Source organism: Sinocyclocheilus grahami, unplaced genomic scaffold (genome assembly GCF_001515645.1).
Source record: "Sinocyclocheilus grahami isolate Dianchi unplaced genomic scaffold, SAMN03320097.WGS_v1.1 scaffold1132.1, whole genome shotgun sequence".
Lineage (NCBI taxonomy): Eukaryota > Metazoa > Chordata > Actinopteri > Cypriniformes > Cyprinidae > Sinocyclocheilus > Sinocyclocheilus grahami.
In genome coordinates this window covers 528,321-540,397 of record NW_015506311.1, presented here as the reverse complement: position 1 = coordinate 540,397, position 12,077 = coordinate 528,321, and the positions used below count along the sequence as shown (strand labels likewise).

Sequence of the window (12,077 nt, the reverse complement as noted above, 5' to 3'; positions counted from 1 at the left end):
TCTTACTCAAGTCGTTTTTTGGACAAGTACTTTTACTCTACTCACTAATTTTTTTTGGAAGGTAATGGTACTTTTACTTGAGTATATTTTTTCAGGACTCTTTCCACCACTGTTCATTATACCAAAACTCCTGGGTTTGTGCACCTTTTTGACACGGACAACCCGTGTTGTGCTGTATGCTTGTTATTGCATGAAATATATTCTGCCCACCAATGAACTTAACTGATTGAATGTGAGAAAATGTAAATGAAAATTTATTTCATATTTTTGACATTGCATGAATGGCCAGTCTCCACCATTCTCAAGGTACAGATATTCTCATTGCGACTAGCTTTTTTGTTCTTCGCTTAGGGGTAAAAAGAAGTTTGAAATACCTTTGCACTGCACTGCTGAGAATGGTGTTTGGATTAATATGTAAATAAGTGTTGCACACTTTCCTCTCAAAAACAAAATAAACACACTGTAACGGTCAGCCTAACAGACTGGGTTACAAAGTTTAAAATGGGGTCAGATTTTACTGTGTGAGAGGTTTGTAGGTGTTAAAAGAATGACATAAAACAGAGATAAGTTTAGTAAGAACGGTGTATTTACAAAGTTCACGGGACTTTAAAACAACACAATAAAACCAGAAAAACTTAGTCTGTTAAAAGCATATAGTCCATTGCGCCATACCCTAAAACAGTCCAAGAATCCTAATGTGTTGAAAAAGTCCTAAAATGAGAGTCCACCAGTGTATATTATGGCGCTTTTCCATTGCGTGGTACGACACGGCACGTCACGGCTCAGTACGGCACGGCACGGTTCGGCTCGGCACGGGTTGCGTTTCCACTGCAGTTCAGTACCGCTTTAGAGTGGACAAGATTATTCACATGTCGTTATAGATGCGCCGCCTCTACTACCACGACTCCTAAAAAACTTTTTCATTCCGTGTCGCCCCATCAAGCTCTCGCTGGATCCGCCCCTCTGCTATCAACGAGAGGAACGTCTGTTCTTCCGCTACAGACAACAAAACTTTTTGGTTGTTAAAAATGTGCGCTCGTTCAAAACAGTTGCGTTCGATCATTCGGTGGCTGATTTAAATCTAGCGGTTCTGTTGTGTTTATGTCGCAAGTTCAGTGATGCAGGTAGTGACGATTCTCTCGGGCCAATCAGTGATCAGCAGAGTTTACACGTCATGTTTTGGTAACGGTACGGTTCACTTGGAACCCCAACCGAGGTGGTACTAAAAAAAGTAACAGGTACCAGGTACTGTACCCAGTGGAAAACCCCCCAAAAGTGAACCGTACCGAGCCGTACCATGCAGTGGAAAAGCGCCATTAGTGATGGGACGATTGATACCGGGGCTCCAATGCTCCGACAGTTTTCAAAGCACTATTGTATCACACACTGTGCCGATGCTTGTATCGAAATGACAACACCACGTGATTGATGACGTTTGAAGCTTCGAATATCATGCAGTATCGGAAGGTCGGGATAGCTGGTTTGAAAAAATTGGCACTTCACGATCCCACCTGATGCATAAAAGGATTATTCAGTTATTTTGAGGGCTGTCAGTAGGACATTTATTCATGTTTATAAGTGGGGTCTCAGAGACCCCGAACAGAACATAAGGGTAACAGCTCACCCAACATATTTTTTTCAGCTACCCACGTCAATTATTAATTATGATCACATGTTTGTGTATTTTATATCATTGATCAATATGTGAATCCGTTGACCAAACTATACATGACACGAGTTGTGGTCTCACTGGCACAAATTAATTTAGATGAGATTATATCAGATTAGATAGAATTGTTTTGATCCCAGACTGATTCCACACTCTTGTATGTCACGGACTCGGACTTCCGAAGCTTTGTTTGGTCACATGCTTTTTCAAACCATCCTCTGCTCCGCAATGATTTGTCAGATATGGCGGAGAAAACAAGTCCGACCATGTCACTAATGTGCATTGTATTGAAAGCTTCGAGTAATGAACCGTTTTTCTGCACAATGTCATTAAAGCCTCAAACGCTTCAGTTTTCCATCACTAGTGTATATACAATCCAAGATAAGTGATAATCCAAAAGCTTGCAAGTGTATCTGGAAAGGCAAGTCCACACAAAGGAAACTCCACAATCCAGGTAAGTTTAGTAAGTGTTAGTCACTTCCTCCTGTGTTGGCCATGCTGCTCTCTTTATACTGCTCCTTCTTCCTGTCACGTGACTGGTCACCTGACAGGCCAACCATACAGTTCTTAAAGACACATACACACTAAAATGTTAAGAGGAATAAAATGGACTTAACAAAACATGTAAACCAGTTAATACTCTATCATACATAAAATCATTGCAATAAATAGAGCAGTAAAACATGTCTCTTATGTGACAGTATCACATCACATCAACAACAAAAAAGACAGTGCTGAGAAAACAGCAGTTAAGAAAGTATCTGATTAAAGTGATGTGATTAATTCATGTCACTTTATAGAATAGATTAATTTAACCCTTATGCTCTGTTCATTTGGGGTATACACTCATGCTGTTTGGGGTCTCCAGAGACCCTTGTGAAGTTTTGTGAAAAAAAAGATCACAAGACTTTTTATTTTGATTTATGTTAAGAGATTATAAAATCATTATTGTAATAATAAAAAATGACTCTGTCTGAAAGTTTAGCAGTTTTTTTGTACTGAAGTATCATTTTTTTGCAGTTATAACACGATTACAGTCAAACCTGTATGTGGTGTTCAGGGTTGGGAGGGTTACTTTTAAAATGTATTCCATTACAGTTACAAATAATTTAATTAAAAAAGTATTCAGTAACATAATCCAAGTACCACAATATAAAAGTAATGTAATCTGATTACTTTTGGATTACTTCAAGTTACACAGTTAAATAAAAGTACTTAGATATTACATATCACTTTAAAATTAAAACAAATAAAAACTATAGTAAAAACTATTTGAAACTATTAAAAATCGTGTCTTATTTCACAATACCAAGGGGAGGAGAATGACATTATCATATTGTCTCTGGTGCGCAGCAATCAGGCCGTACATAAAAGGATATGCAGACATCTAGTGACTATACAGTTTAGCAAAGATTTACAGTTTTATTTGTATTATTATTATTTTTTCTTTAACCTGTACAAGTAAAAATAAATATAGTTTATACACAACATAATTTTTTTTTTACACCATATACATATTAGTCTATTTTAAAATAAGCCTACATGTCGAAATGCATGTGAAATGCTATGATCTTTCTTTATTTCATTGACCTAATCCGGGGTGTGGGGATTTTCAGGCTCATTTTTCGCTAGAAAACTTACAAGTGCAGTCATGCACACCATGGCATTTTAAATCACTAACAAACACTAAATTTGAGCTAACATGATGATTTCCATGCTAGTCGGACTCGTACCTGTAAATATTCAGGTTGGTTGAGTAGCCTTTGTTAAAGCAAGAGTCGTCATGCATAGCTTACACCGTACAACTATGTTATTTCCTTTATCCTCTTTGAAAACAAAATCATTCATTTCCTCTAGCAGCGTCTCAGTCATCCCGCGTTTGAGGAGAATAAGTGTAAACAGGTGTTATTTGTGCACGCACCAGCAGACGGCTCACATGAGTCAACATGAGTCAACAGAACCAGGAACTATGCAAAAAAAAAATCAATATTTTATAGTTACCTATTGACTTCTGTGGGTGATTTTTTTGGGGGGGTTGGGGGGTGTGTGAGCGTAATCGTTCTGCATTGTGACGGTGTGGAAGGGTTGCTGCTTCATTTTCATGTATTCTGTCAGGACCTCTATCATCAAAGATGATTGACAATTAGCATACAGTTTGGATTGGCAGTATGGTTCCGTTCTGGGCAAGCTAAGCAGCATTCTCAATATTAGCAGCTAGACTTAAGAAAAACATGTTCCAATTCAACTACAGCTTTCAGAACAAGCATGTTCCGAATAACAACCAGATTGCTCTGGAATAAGCATGTTCCCAAAAATACAGCTATATTGCACACTTGTGGTCTTCATGCTCACTTGAACACTTGGACCAAATACAGGAAATACATCATATAAGTAGTCAAGTGGTCAAGTGCAAAGACTGCAAGTGTGAGTATTTTTGGACAAGGGGAGTATCTCCAGCTCATCGGTTCTCAGTAGGAGTAACATATACTCCGGTATATTGGTTTATTTTGAGTCGTAGGGACTGTAAGGCAGGTCTGAAAGTGAGAAACTTTAGAAAATGGTGGATCAGTGCTGACTCGAGATGCGAACTGTTTTGAACGATTCAGTCCGATTTGGTGAACCGGTTCGACCGGTACACTAAAAAGAACCGGTTCAAAGATTCGTTCGCGAAACGGACATCACAGTCAAGATGATCGTGCCATATGAGGTTGCTAAGCGTTATGAGTTCATTAAACATCTGGATGATATTGTACTTGGTGAAATATTAGATTTGTTTAATACAGTGTGGGAAGAGGGTAATTTGCCCAAGGAATGGAAACATGCCGTTGTGATCCCAATTTTAAAGCCAGGTAAAGAGGCGTCTGATCCGGGCTCGTATCGTCCAATAGCGCTCACGGCAGTGCTTTGTAAGATTATGGAGAGGATGGTAACAAATAGGTTAGTATATTTTTTAGAAACTAAAGGACTTTTTGTTGATGTTCAGAATGGTTTCAGGAATGGAAGGTCTACAATGGAATCAGTTGCAGTGTTGGATCAGGATATTAAAAGGGCATTTAGCAATAAGGAAGTAGTAGTTAGTGTTTTCCTGGATATTGAGAAAGCATATGATTCTTTGTGGAAGGAGGGATTAATGGTTAAAATTTTTGATTTAGGAGTTAGGGGAAGAATGTTTAATTGGATAAAGGATTTTTTAATTAAAAGAACAATTCAAGTAAAGGTTGGTAGTGTTAGTTCAAAAATTGTGGAAATAGAGAATGGAACCCCACAGTGAAGTGTTATCATTCCAGTGTTATTTAATATAATGATTGATGATATCTTTGATAAAATGGAGAGAGGATTTGGGCTTTCTTTATTTGCAGATGATGGGGCCATTTGGAAAAGAGGGCGTAATGTAGGGTTTGTTTTAAAGCAGATTCAAAGAATGTTAGTGTTGGTGGAGGGATGAGGGAATACACAGGGATTTAAAATTTCGGCATCTAAAACAAAACAAAAATTATGATATTAGGTTTTAAAAGAAAGTTACCTAATATAGGGCTGTATTTGTATGGGTCTCCATTGGAGAAGGTAAAGGCTTTTAAATTTTTGGGTGTTTGGTTTGAAGAACGTATGACTTGGGCTGTACATGTAGGTAAGATTGTGGAGAGGTGTGAAAAAGTTTTGAATGTTATGAGAAGTCTAGCTGGATGTGAATGGGGGGCCAATAGGGAGATGCTATTACTAATTTATCAGGCCATGATCAGGTCCATTATTGATTATGGGTCCTTTGTATATGGGTCTGCTTCTAAAACTGTTTTGAATAGGTTAGATGTAGTGCAAACAAGGGCTTTGAGGATTTGTTGTGGCGCCTTCAGAACTTCTCCAGTTTCAGCCTTGCTTATTGAAATGGGAGAAATGTCCTTATGGTTAAGGCGTATTAAATTAGGACTACAGTACTGGGTAAAACTTAGTGGATGTAATTATACATATCCAGCAAGGTGTTTGTTGCAAGAGTTTGTTGGAAGTAGGAAATATAATATTTTTTTTATTAATGTAAATGACCCTCAGGAGACAAAAAGCGAAAACATGACCAATGTACGCATGTTAATTTTTAAAAATATGTAATGTGACGTTAAACTGGATGTTTTTTTTAATTAATTTATTTACACTTTTATGTACTCCTCAGTCCCTTCTGAGTCTTCCACGGTGGGTATTACTGCTCTACAGGATGTGCAACCGAACAAGGCATGCTGGAAACAGTCACCCAGTACAGTCCAGCTGAATCAGGTAAGGTGTTTTTTGTTTGTTTGTTCGTTTTGTTTTGTTTTTTAAATTACTGTTAGTTTTTTTTTTATTGTTTTAAGACTAACAAAAAAAGACACATTGTAGTACTTTGCTGTTATTTTCATAGCTAAACCATGCCTTAATGGAGACGGGACCAGCCGATGAATTTTTGGCATCTGTTGGAACTACAGTCCTCACCAGGATGGATTTACTTACTTTAGGGCACCAACGTGATGTAGAAGCAACAGTGAGATGCAGCAAAAATAATATATTTGTACCCTTTAACCCATGCAGTACAGTATAGTACTATGTGCCCTTTTATGTCCTTACATTTTCACAGATTGTAAATGCATTTCTTTGAATGTTAACAGATTTTGAATGCCTGTCTTTCTGTTGTGAAGGATATTGCTGACCTTCAGGTAATGCAAAGAATTCCCTTGATCAACTATTCTGTATGCACAATGTGTGGAAAAAATGGGAATGTGGTTCCTTATTTAATTGTTGCACTTTTACTTAACAGGGCATAATGGTCCATGTCTTTAATTCATATGTGACAGTGACTTGGTTGCCACCCTTGTGTGCATATCCAATGTGCAATGTTCCTGTGAGTATCATTGTTTTGTGTTTGAGGCAGTATGAAGCCATTTTAAAAATATTTATATTCTAAATAACTTATCTATTTATAAATGTCTAAATTCATTTCATATTTACTTTTTTTCTTAGGAAAATCTATCAAGTCATGACATAATTCTACTGCCCTCCTGGTCAGAAAATCATTGAAAGATCTGTGTAGGTCTCAAAATAATTATCTTTAATGATCAAATAATCAGAAAATATTTAAATGTCTGCTTGGGTATTTCATACCTTACAAATGTAAAGGAAAGTGCTAGCACTTGACAGTTGATGTCAAAGTTACATTGTTTTAGATCATGAAGCCAAAAAATAGAGAGATCTATTGGCTTGATTCCCTTTCCGGACGTGGCTTCAGTGATTGCCGTTTCATGAACAGTTACAGGTCTTACGAGTGAAATGTTCAAAGTTTGTGAGTTCGGGGTTATGGTAGTTCTGTTTTAAATCATATATCTCCATTTTTGCTTTTCTTTTTACTTAATGAATTAATTCAGATCTAACTGTCTTTTCGTGTGTTTTTAAAATGTATTTTATACTTCTGCTTACTTATACTTTTAAATTACTTACACTTATATGATATTACTCTTAACAGGCAACTAGCAAACCGTGTCATTCCTGGGCCATGGAGGGAGTACAGCTGTAATGACATTACAGTAAGCACCAATTATACTAAGGCTTGCCAGCTTTTGATGTTTTAATTTCTTTATATATTTTATATAAATTATGTATGTGTTTTTTTTTGTTTGTTTTTTTCTTGTTGTAATTTTCAGGGCATTCCCAGACAACACAATTCAAATAACTGTGGAGTGTTTGTGTTGATGGTAAGCCATGCAGTGTTGTAACCTAAGTCACACCAGAAAGTATTATAAATGTCCTACATCTGAAAGAATTTGCATTTGATGTTTTGTTTATTGGTATTATTGAATAGAAACAAACATTTTGGTATATGATTGTACATTGTCTGCTAAAATGATCTTTAATTCGTATTGTAGTATGCACTCTACGTGGTATTGGAGGGGCATTTTGATTTCAACGAAGTAAGTCTTAAATTCCAAAGTCATTTTTTTAGAGATCCTTAGTTACCATTAGCTCATCAGTGCTCTATTTTACAGTATGACATGCCAACAATTAGAAGGTGGTGGTGTATGCTTCTGCTGAGTAATTATCTATTGAAGTAAGTCAGATCAAGTTGTACTTTATGTGAAATGTTGCCAACTTATCTGTAAACATAAATTTAAGTTTAAATTAAATAGTACAAAGAAGTGTTTTTATGATGGCGCATATTGCTGCCACATGTTATGTTGTTTTATGATATAATATCTTGTTTTTATGATATGTCGTTTTAATAAGACAATTGTCATTTTAACAACAACTCGTTATTACGAGAAAAGATGTCGTTTATACAACATAATCGAGTGGACAAAATAAATGTTTGTGGCAGCAATGCGCTACCGTACGTTTTAACTATAAAGTGCAAATAATTTCATTACATATATCAGTCTAAACCAGTGAATTTCAAATCTTCTGGGGATGTCATTAAGATCAAACTCTCTTCATAAGCTCTTTATATTTTAAACATTTGAAGGTCAAACGCGGAACGAAAACAACTCAGAAAAAAGAGGAGACTAGAAAGAGCAGGTATGGGTTCTACTTTAATTCTTGTACAGCACAATTAACAGGGTTTTGACATTGATGCTACTCTTATTACTCTCCAATTTGGAGGCAATGGAAGCCCCTCCCCCACCTCCACCTGTTGATTACTTGACCAAGGTAAGCACAGTATAAAATCCTGTCAATCTATCAGTTTCATTTTTTTATATGTCTTATCTACAGTCACATTTTAGACTGACTGTTGGTTATTTTGGACAGATGCCACTGGAGATCCTCGGGCAGATCCTGTTGAGAGTGGTCTCAGACGATGGAGACATGGCCTTTATGAGACTTTCTCTCACGTGCAAGCTTTTTAGGGACATTGCCAGTGAGACAAAATTCAAAGAAGAGGCCCACTTCATGTGGCTAGACAGTAAGTTCTTTAACTCTAACGTGTAGTGAGTACTGTAAAAAGTATTTGAGTGTCTGCCTGTCTGTTTCCTCTCATCTATCCGTCTGTTTTTTGTTTGTTTTTCTGGTAGACTGTATTGCCTTCAAATAATAAAAAAGCCAAGCCAAACCAACCTAAATTTTGACTTGACAAACTTTTTTAATTTAACTTTTTTTAATTTGACTTTTGAGTCTGAGTTAAACTTCTTTTTTGGCTCATTTTATCAGTAAAAGAAAACATGCCTAATAATTCTGCACACCTGAATGTAAGGAGTTTTTCACTTCCAGCCTTCATGGACAATTATATATCACTTATAAATGATTAAATACAAAATCAATAGTAGTTAAGATTTATGTGGTTTGGAATTGGTAAAAAAGACTAGAAAATCAACTTGCCTAATAATTATGCACACAGTATAGATGATGGTAATGTTAATTATAAATTAAATCTCTTAGGTACTTTACAGACAAAGCAAATAACACACTTTTCCTAACACCATCCTATAATATATTTTAAAATACATTTAAAATATTCTCCTTGTATGGCTCTTTTGCCTTTCTTCAAAATGATTTAATTTTATATATTTATTTAAGTTTATTGATGTTAGTTCACGGAGCATTAATGTTAACAAGATTAATAATGTATTAGTAAATGTTGAGATTAACATTAAGATTAATAAATGCTGTATAAGTGCAGTTCGTTATTAGTTCATGTTAACTAATGAACCATATTGTTACCAAATTAAATTATGGATTTACTTGATAACGAAAATGAATAACATTCCAAGACACTTATTTCCTTATTTAGGTATAAAACCATTTACTTCTGATAAAGAAAAGTGAAATTTGTACATCTGTATATAACATCTTTTTGTACATATAAATCTCTGGTTACCCATTAACATCCTTTACACACTTTCTTCCTTTAATGCTTAATCTCCTTTAATCATTAAACCTTCCTTCTTTATACACTTTACTGGCACATGAAACAGCAGTCTGGGTCCTCTATGCTGTCGTAGAATCCTCTCAGGCAACCACGCTTCCCGTTACCATAAAAACCTGAGCAGGATTTGAACACGGTTTGACATTTTATTTCAAAAGGCACCCGCAATTCAGCCTTTGATGTTTCACTCCATTTTCCCCAGTTCACAACACCTGTAGCCAAAAACACACAAAACAGAACTCTTTCATATGCACATCTAAGATTGTTAGCCGTGACAGTGCTTTAGAAAAAGCAAGATTACTTAAAGCCAACCTTATACTCATGAGGCCTTATGCATACATCATTGCACACATTTAAAGCTTAACACACTTACTGTCAAGCCATGCATAGTGTGCCTTCTGTCTGAACAGGGCCTTGTTTACAATTGCAAGTAAGAGACATATTCATGTAGGTAGCATCTCCATCCTGTAGCACTACTTCAAGGAGTATCATCTCCAAGACCTCCATGGGTAACTGGAAAGTATTTATAAAAGGATTAATCTATCTGCTTGAATGGAATATTACAGTATTCCAGCACACAAAAAAGAAAAAAAAAAGACATCTTACATCCAAAAGTTGCAACTCTGCAGTCATGCTTGCCTTTTGTGCCTAAAAGGATAGCAAAGAATATAAGTCAGTCTATATATGGTAAGAGAAGGAAAAAAAAGTCTTATTAAATGTCTCATACATTCTTTTCAGTATGCCTCATTTGTCTTTTTGTTGCCCGTCTTTCTTCATCAGACCTGCAATGAAAAGTAGTACAGGACAGGTATGTGTAATGCAATTCTTTTAAATTATGTACATAAAACGTTATCTCAAACTCAAAGGAAAACAGTTGAGAACCTGCATTAAAATAAAACAGAAAATCAATATAAACATCCACCATTAATTGCTATATTCAAATATAATGTTTTTGAACTGTGTACCGTTCCCTCAATGTCTTTTTCCAGTCCCAGACAGGACAGGTCTGATCGTTTTAGCGTTGTGTTATATGCAGTTGCCAATGGCTCGTCTTTGCACTTTTCGACATCCAAAGCATTGTTTAGCTAACATTCAGATAAAGATACATAAATGCTCAGGCTGATGAACAGTATTTTGTAAAGATAAAATCCCTAAAATGAACTTACCAACTGCTGTTTCCCCTCATTTGGCATGGTTCCCCAAAATGTTTTGCTTGCTTTAACTACGTTCAGGCTTGTTACCACAGGATTTGGACAACATTTAGGGTCACACTGCGACTAGACAGCTGTACATAAGTAAAAGATACAAACAAGTCACTTAAATTAAACACAAATCACAAACTTCTATGAGTTAAAGAACAACTTCAACCTGTATGCATTTCTTTCTCATTCGGAGTTGTATTAAAAGTTTTTGCAAGGGGAAATGGCTCTTAAAAGAGCCTTTGTTCAGTTTTGCCACTGTATTTCTTTTTAAGGGGCTTATTTTGGGTATATTATTGGTAACACTATATCCTAATCATAATCCCACCAAAACCACACACACTAACGCTTCTAATGCTGCCTTCACGTGCTCTCGGAAGAGTTTCCTAGGTAAACATTACACATGAACGCCCTCCCATTTCGAAACTTTAATGCGATGAGCTCGTAGTCACAACTTCAGAAGTGAGAATTATCAAATTTCCGACAGAGCGTAAAGGCATTTAGACCTATGATGCTTTTGGGAAACGCAGCCCTGGTTATTTGTGTGATATGGTTGAGTGAGTAAAGTTACGCAATTTTATTTTTAAACTACTTCACCCTTCCTTTTAACAGCACACTAAATGCCACTTTAGAATTGAAACTTGTAATTAAACAAATTAGACAAGAGACGTAGCTTGCCTGTATTCACCATGCAGCGAAGAACAGCGGAAATGAAAACCCGCTAGAATCGACGTCAGGACGTGACGCCTTTAACCAATGAGAACAGTTGTGGGCGGGGCGACACGTGCAGCCCCGCCCCAGGTGCAGCCCCGCCTCGGTCTGCAGGCTGCAGCCGGGTGCTTCTCTACGGTGCTGTGAAATATTTAAAGACTGCCCACCTGGCTATGGTGGGAATGGCAGGAGGGGAGTCCTGCGTGGGTTTTATTCCTTCAAAGACTTTGAGGGCTACTGCTCAGTTGATTGTTTTATTAATGATGGAGGTGAATTTCAGAACGTGTAGATGCAATTTCTTTCTTTCTCATGTGTCATGTTTATGGTTTTAATCTATATTAAAACTAATAATATATTATATTTTCTGTTTTGTTCTTTGCAATAAAAAAAAAAGATCACTGTTATCAGTTTGGTTTTTGGAGGCACCGTGCATAAAATGGGATGCAGACTGAAAATATACAGTATGTAGTCAATTTAACTTAAAAATACTTTATTGGCTTAAATATTTCACATGCAGAATTGCCAAAGTAACAGAAACATGTCTATAATTATACTAAATAAATAAACAAGAACCATGACAGAGGAAAGATTAAAATAAGAAATATATAAGGTGCCATTAAAGTGT

General features: G+C 36.2%; 1 protein-coding gene and 1 long non-coding RNA gene across 2 annotated transcripts; one reads left to right on the top strand and one right to left on the bottom strand.

Annotated features, from left to right (window-relative positions):
• The first annotated feature begins 5,973 nt into the window (after positions 1 to 5,973).
• Positions 5,974 to 11,783, top strand: LOC107567189 (uncharacterized). The gene is made up of 9 exons (XM_016252831.1): positions 5,974 to 6,176; positions 7,330 to 7,380; positions 7,552 to 7,596; positions 7,672 to 7,733; positions 8,145 to 8,197; positions 8,292 to 8,329; positions 8,429 to 8,607; positions 10,532 to 10,546; positions 11,567 to 11,783. The coding sequence occupies exons 1-9, from the start codon at positions 6,072 to 6,074 to the stop codon at positions 11,739 to 11,741; spliced, it is 723 nt and encodes a 240-aa protein (XP_016108317.1). The 5' UTR covers positions 5,974 to 6,071; the 3' UTR covers positions 11,742 to 11,783.
• On the bottom strand, positions 9,978 to 10,975 carry LOC107567196 (uncharacterized). Its single transcript, XR_001606606.1, has 6 exons — positions 10,911 to 10,975; positions 10,709 to 10,827; positions 10,508 to 10,627; positions 10,270 to 10,324; positions 10,149 to 10,190; positions 9,978 to 10,055 (listed from the first exon to the last, which is right to left on the bottom strand). It is a non-coding gene; the product is annotated as an uncharacterized lncRNA (long non-coding RNA).
• Positions 11,784 to 12,077: the final 294 nt, after the last annotated feature.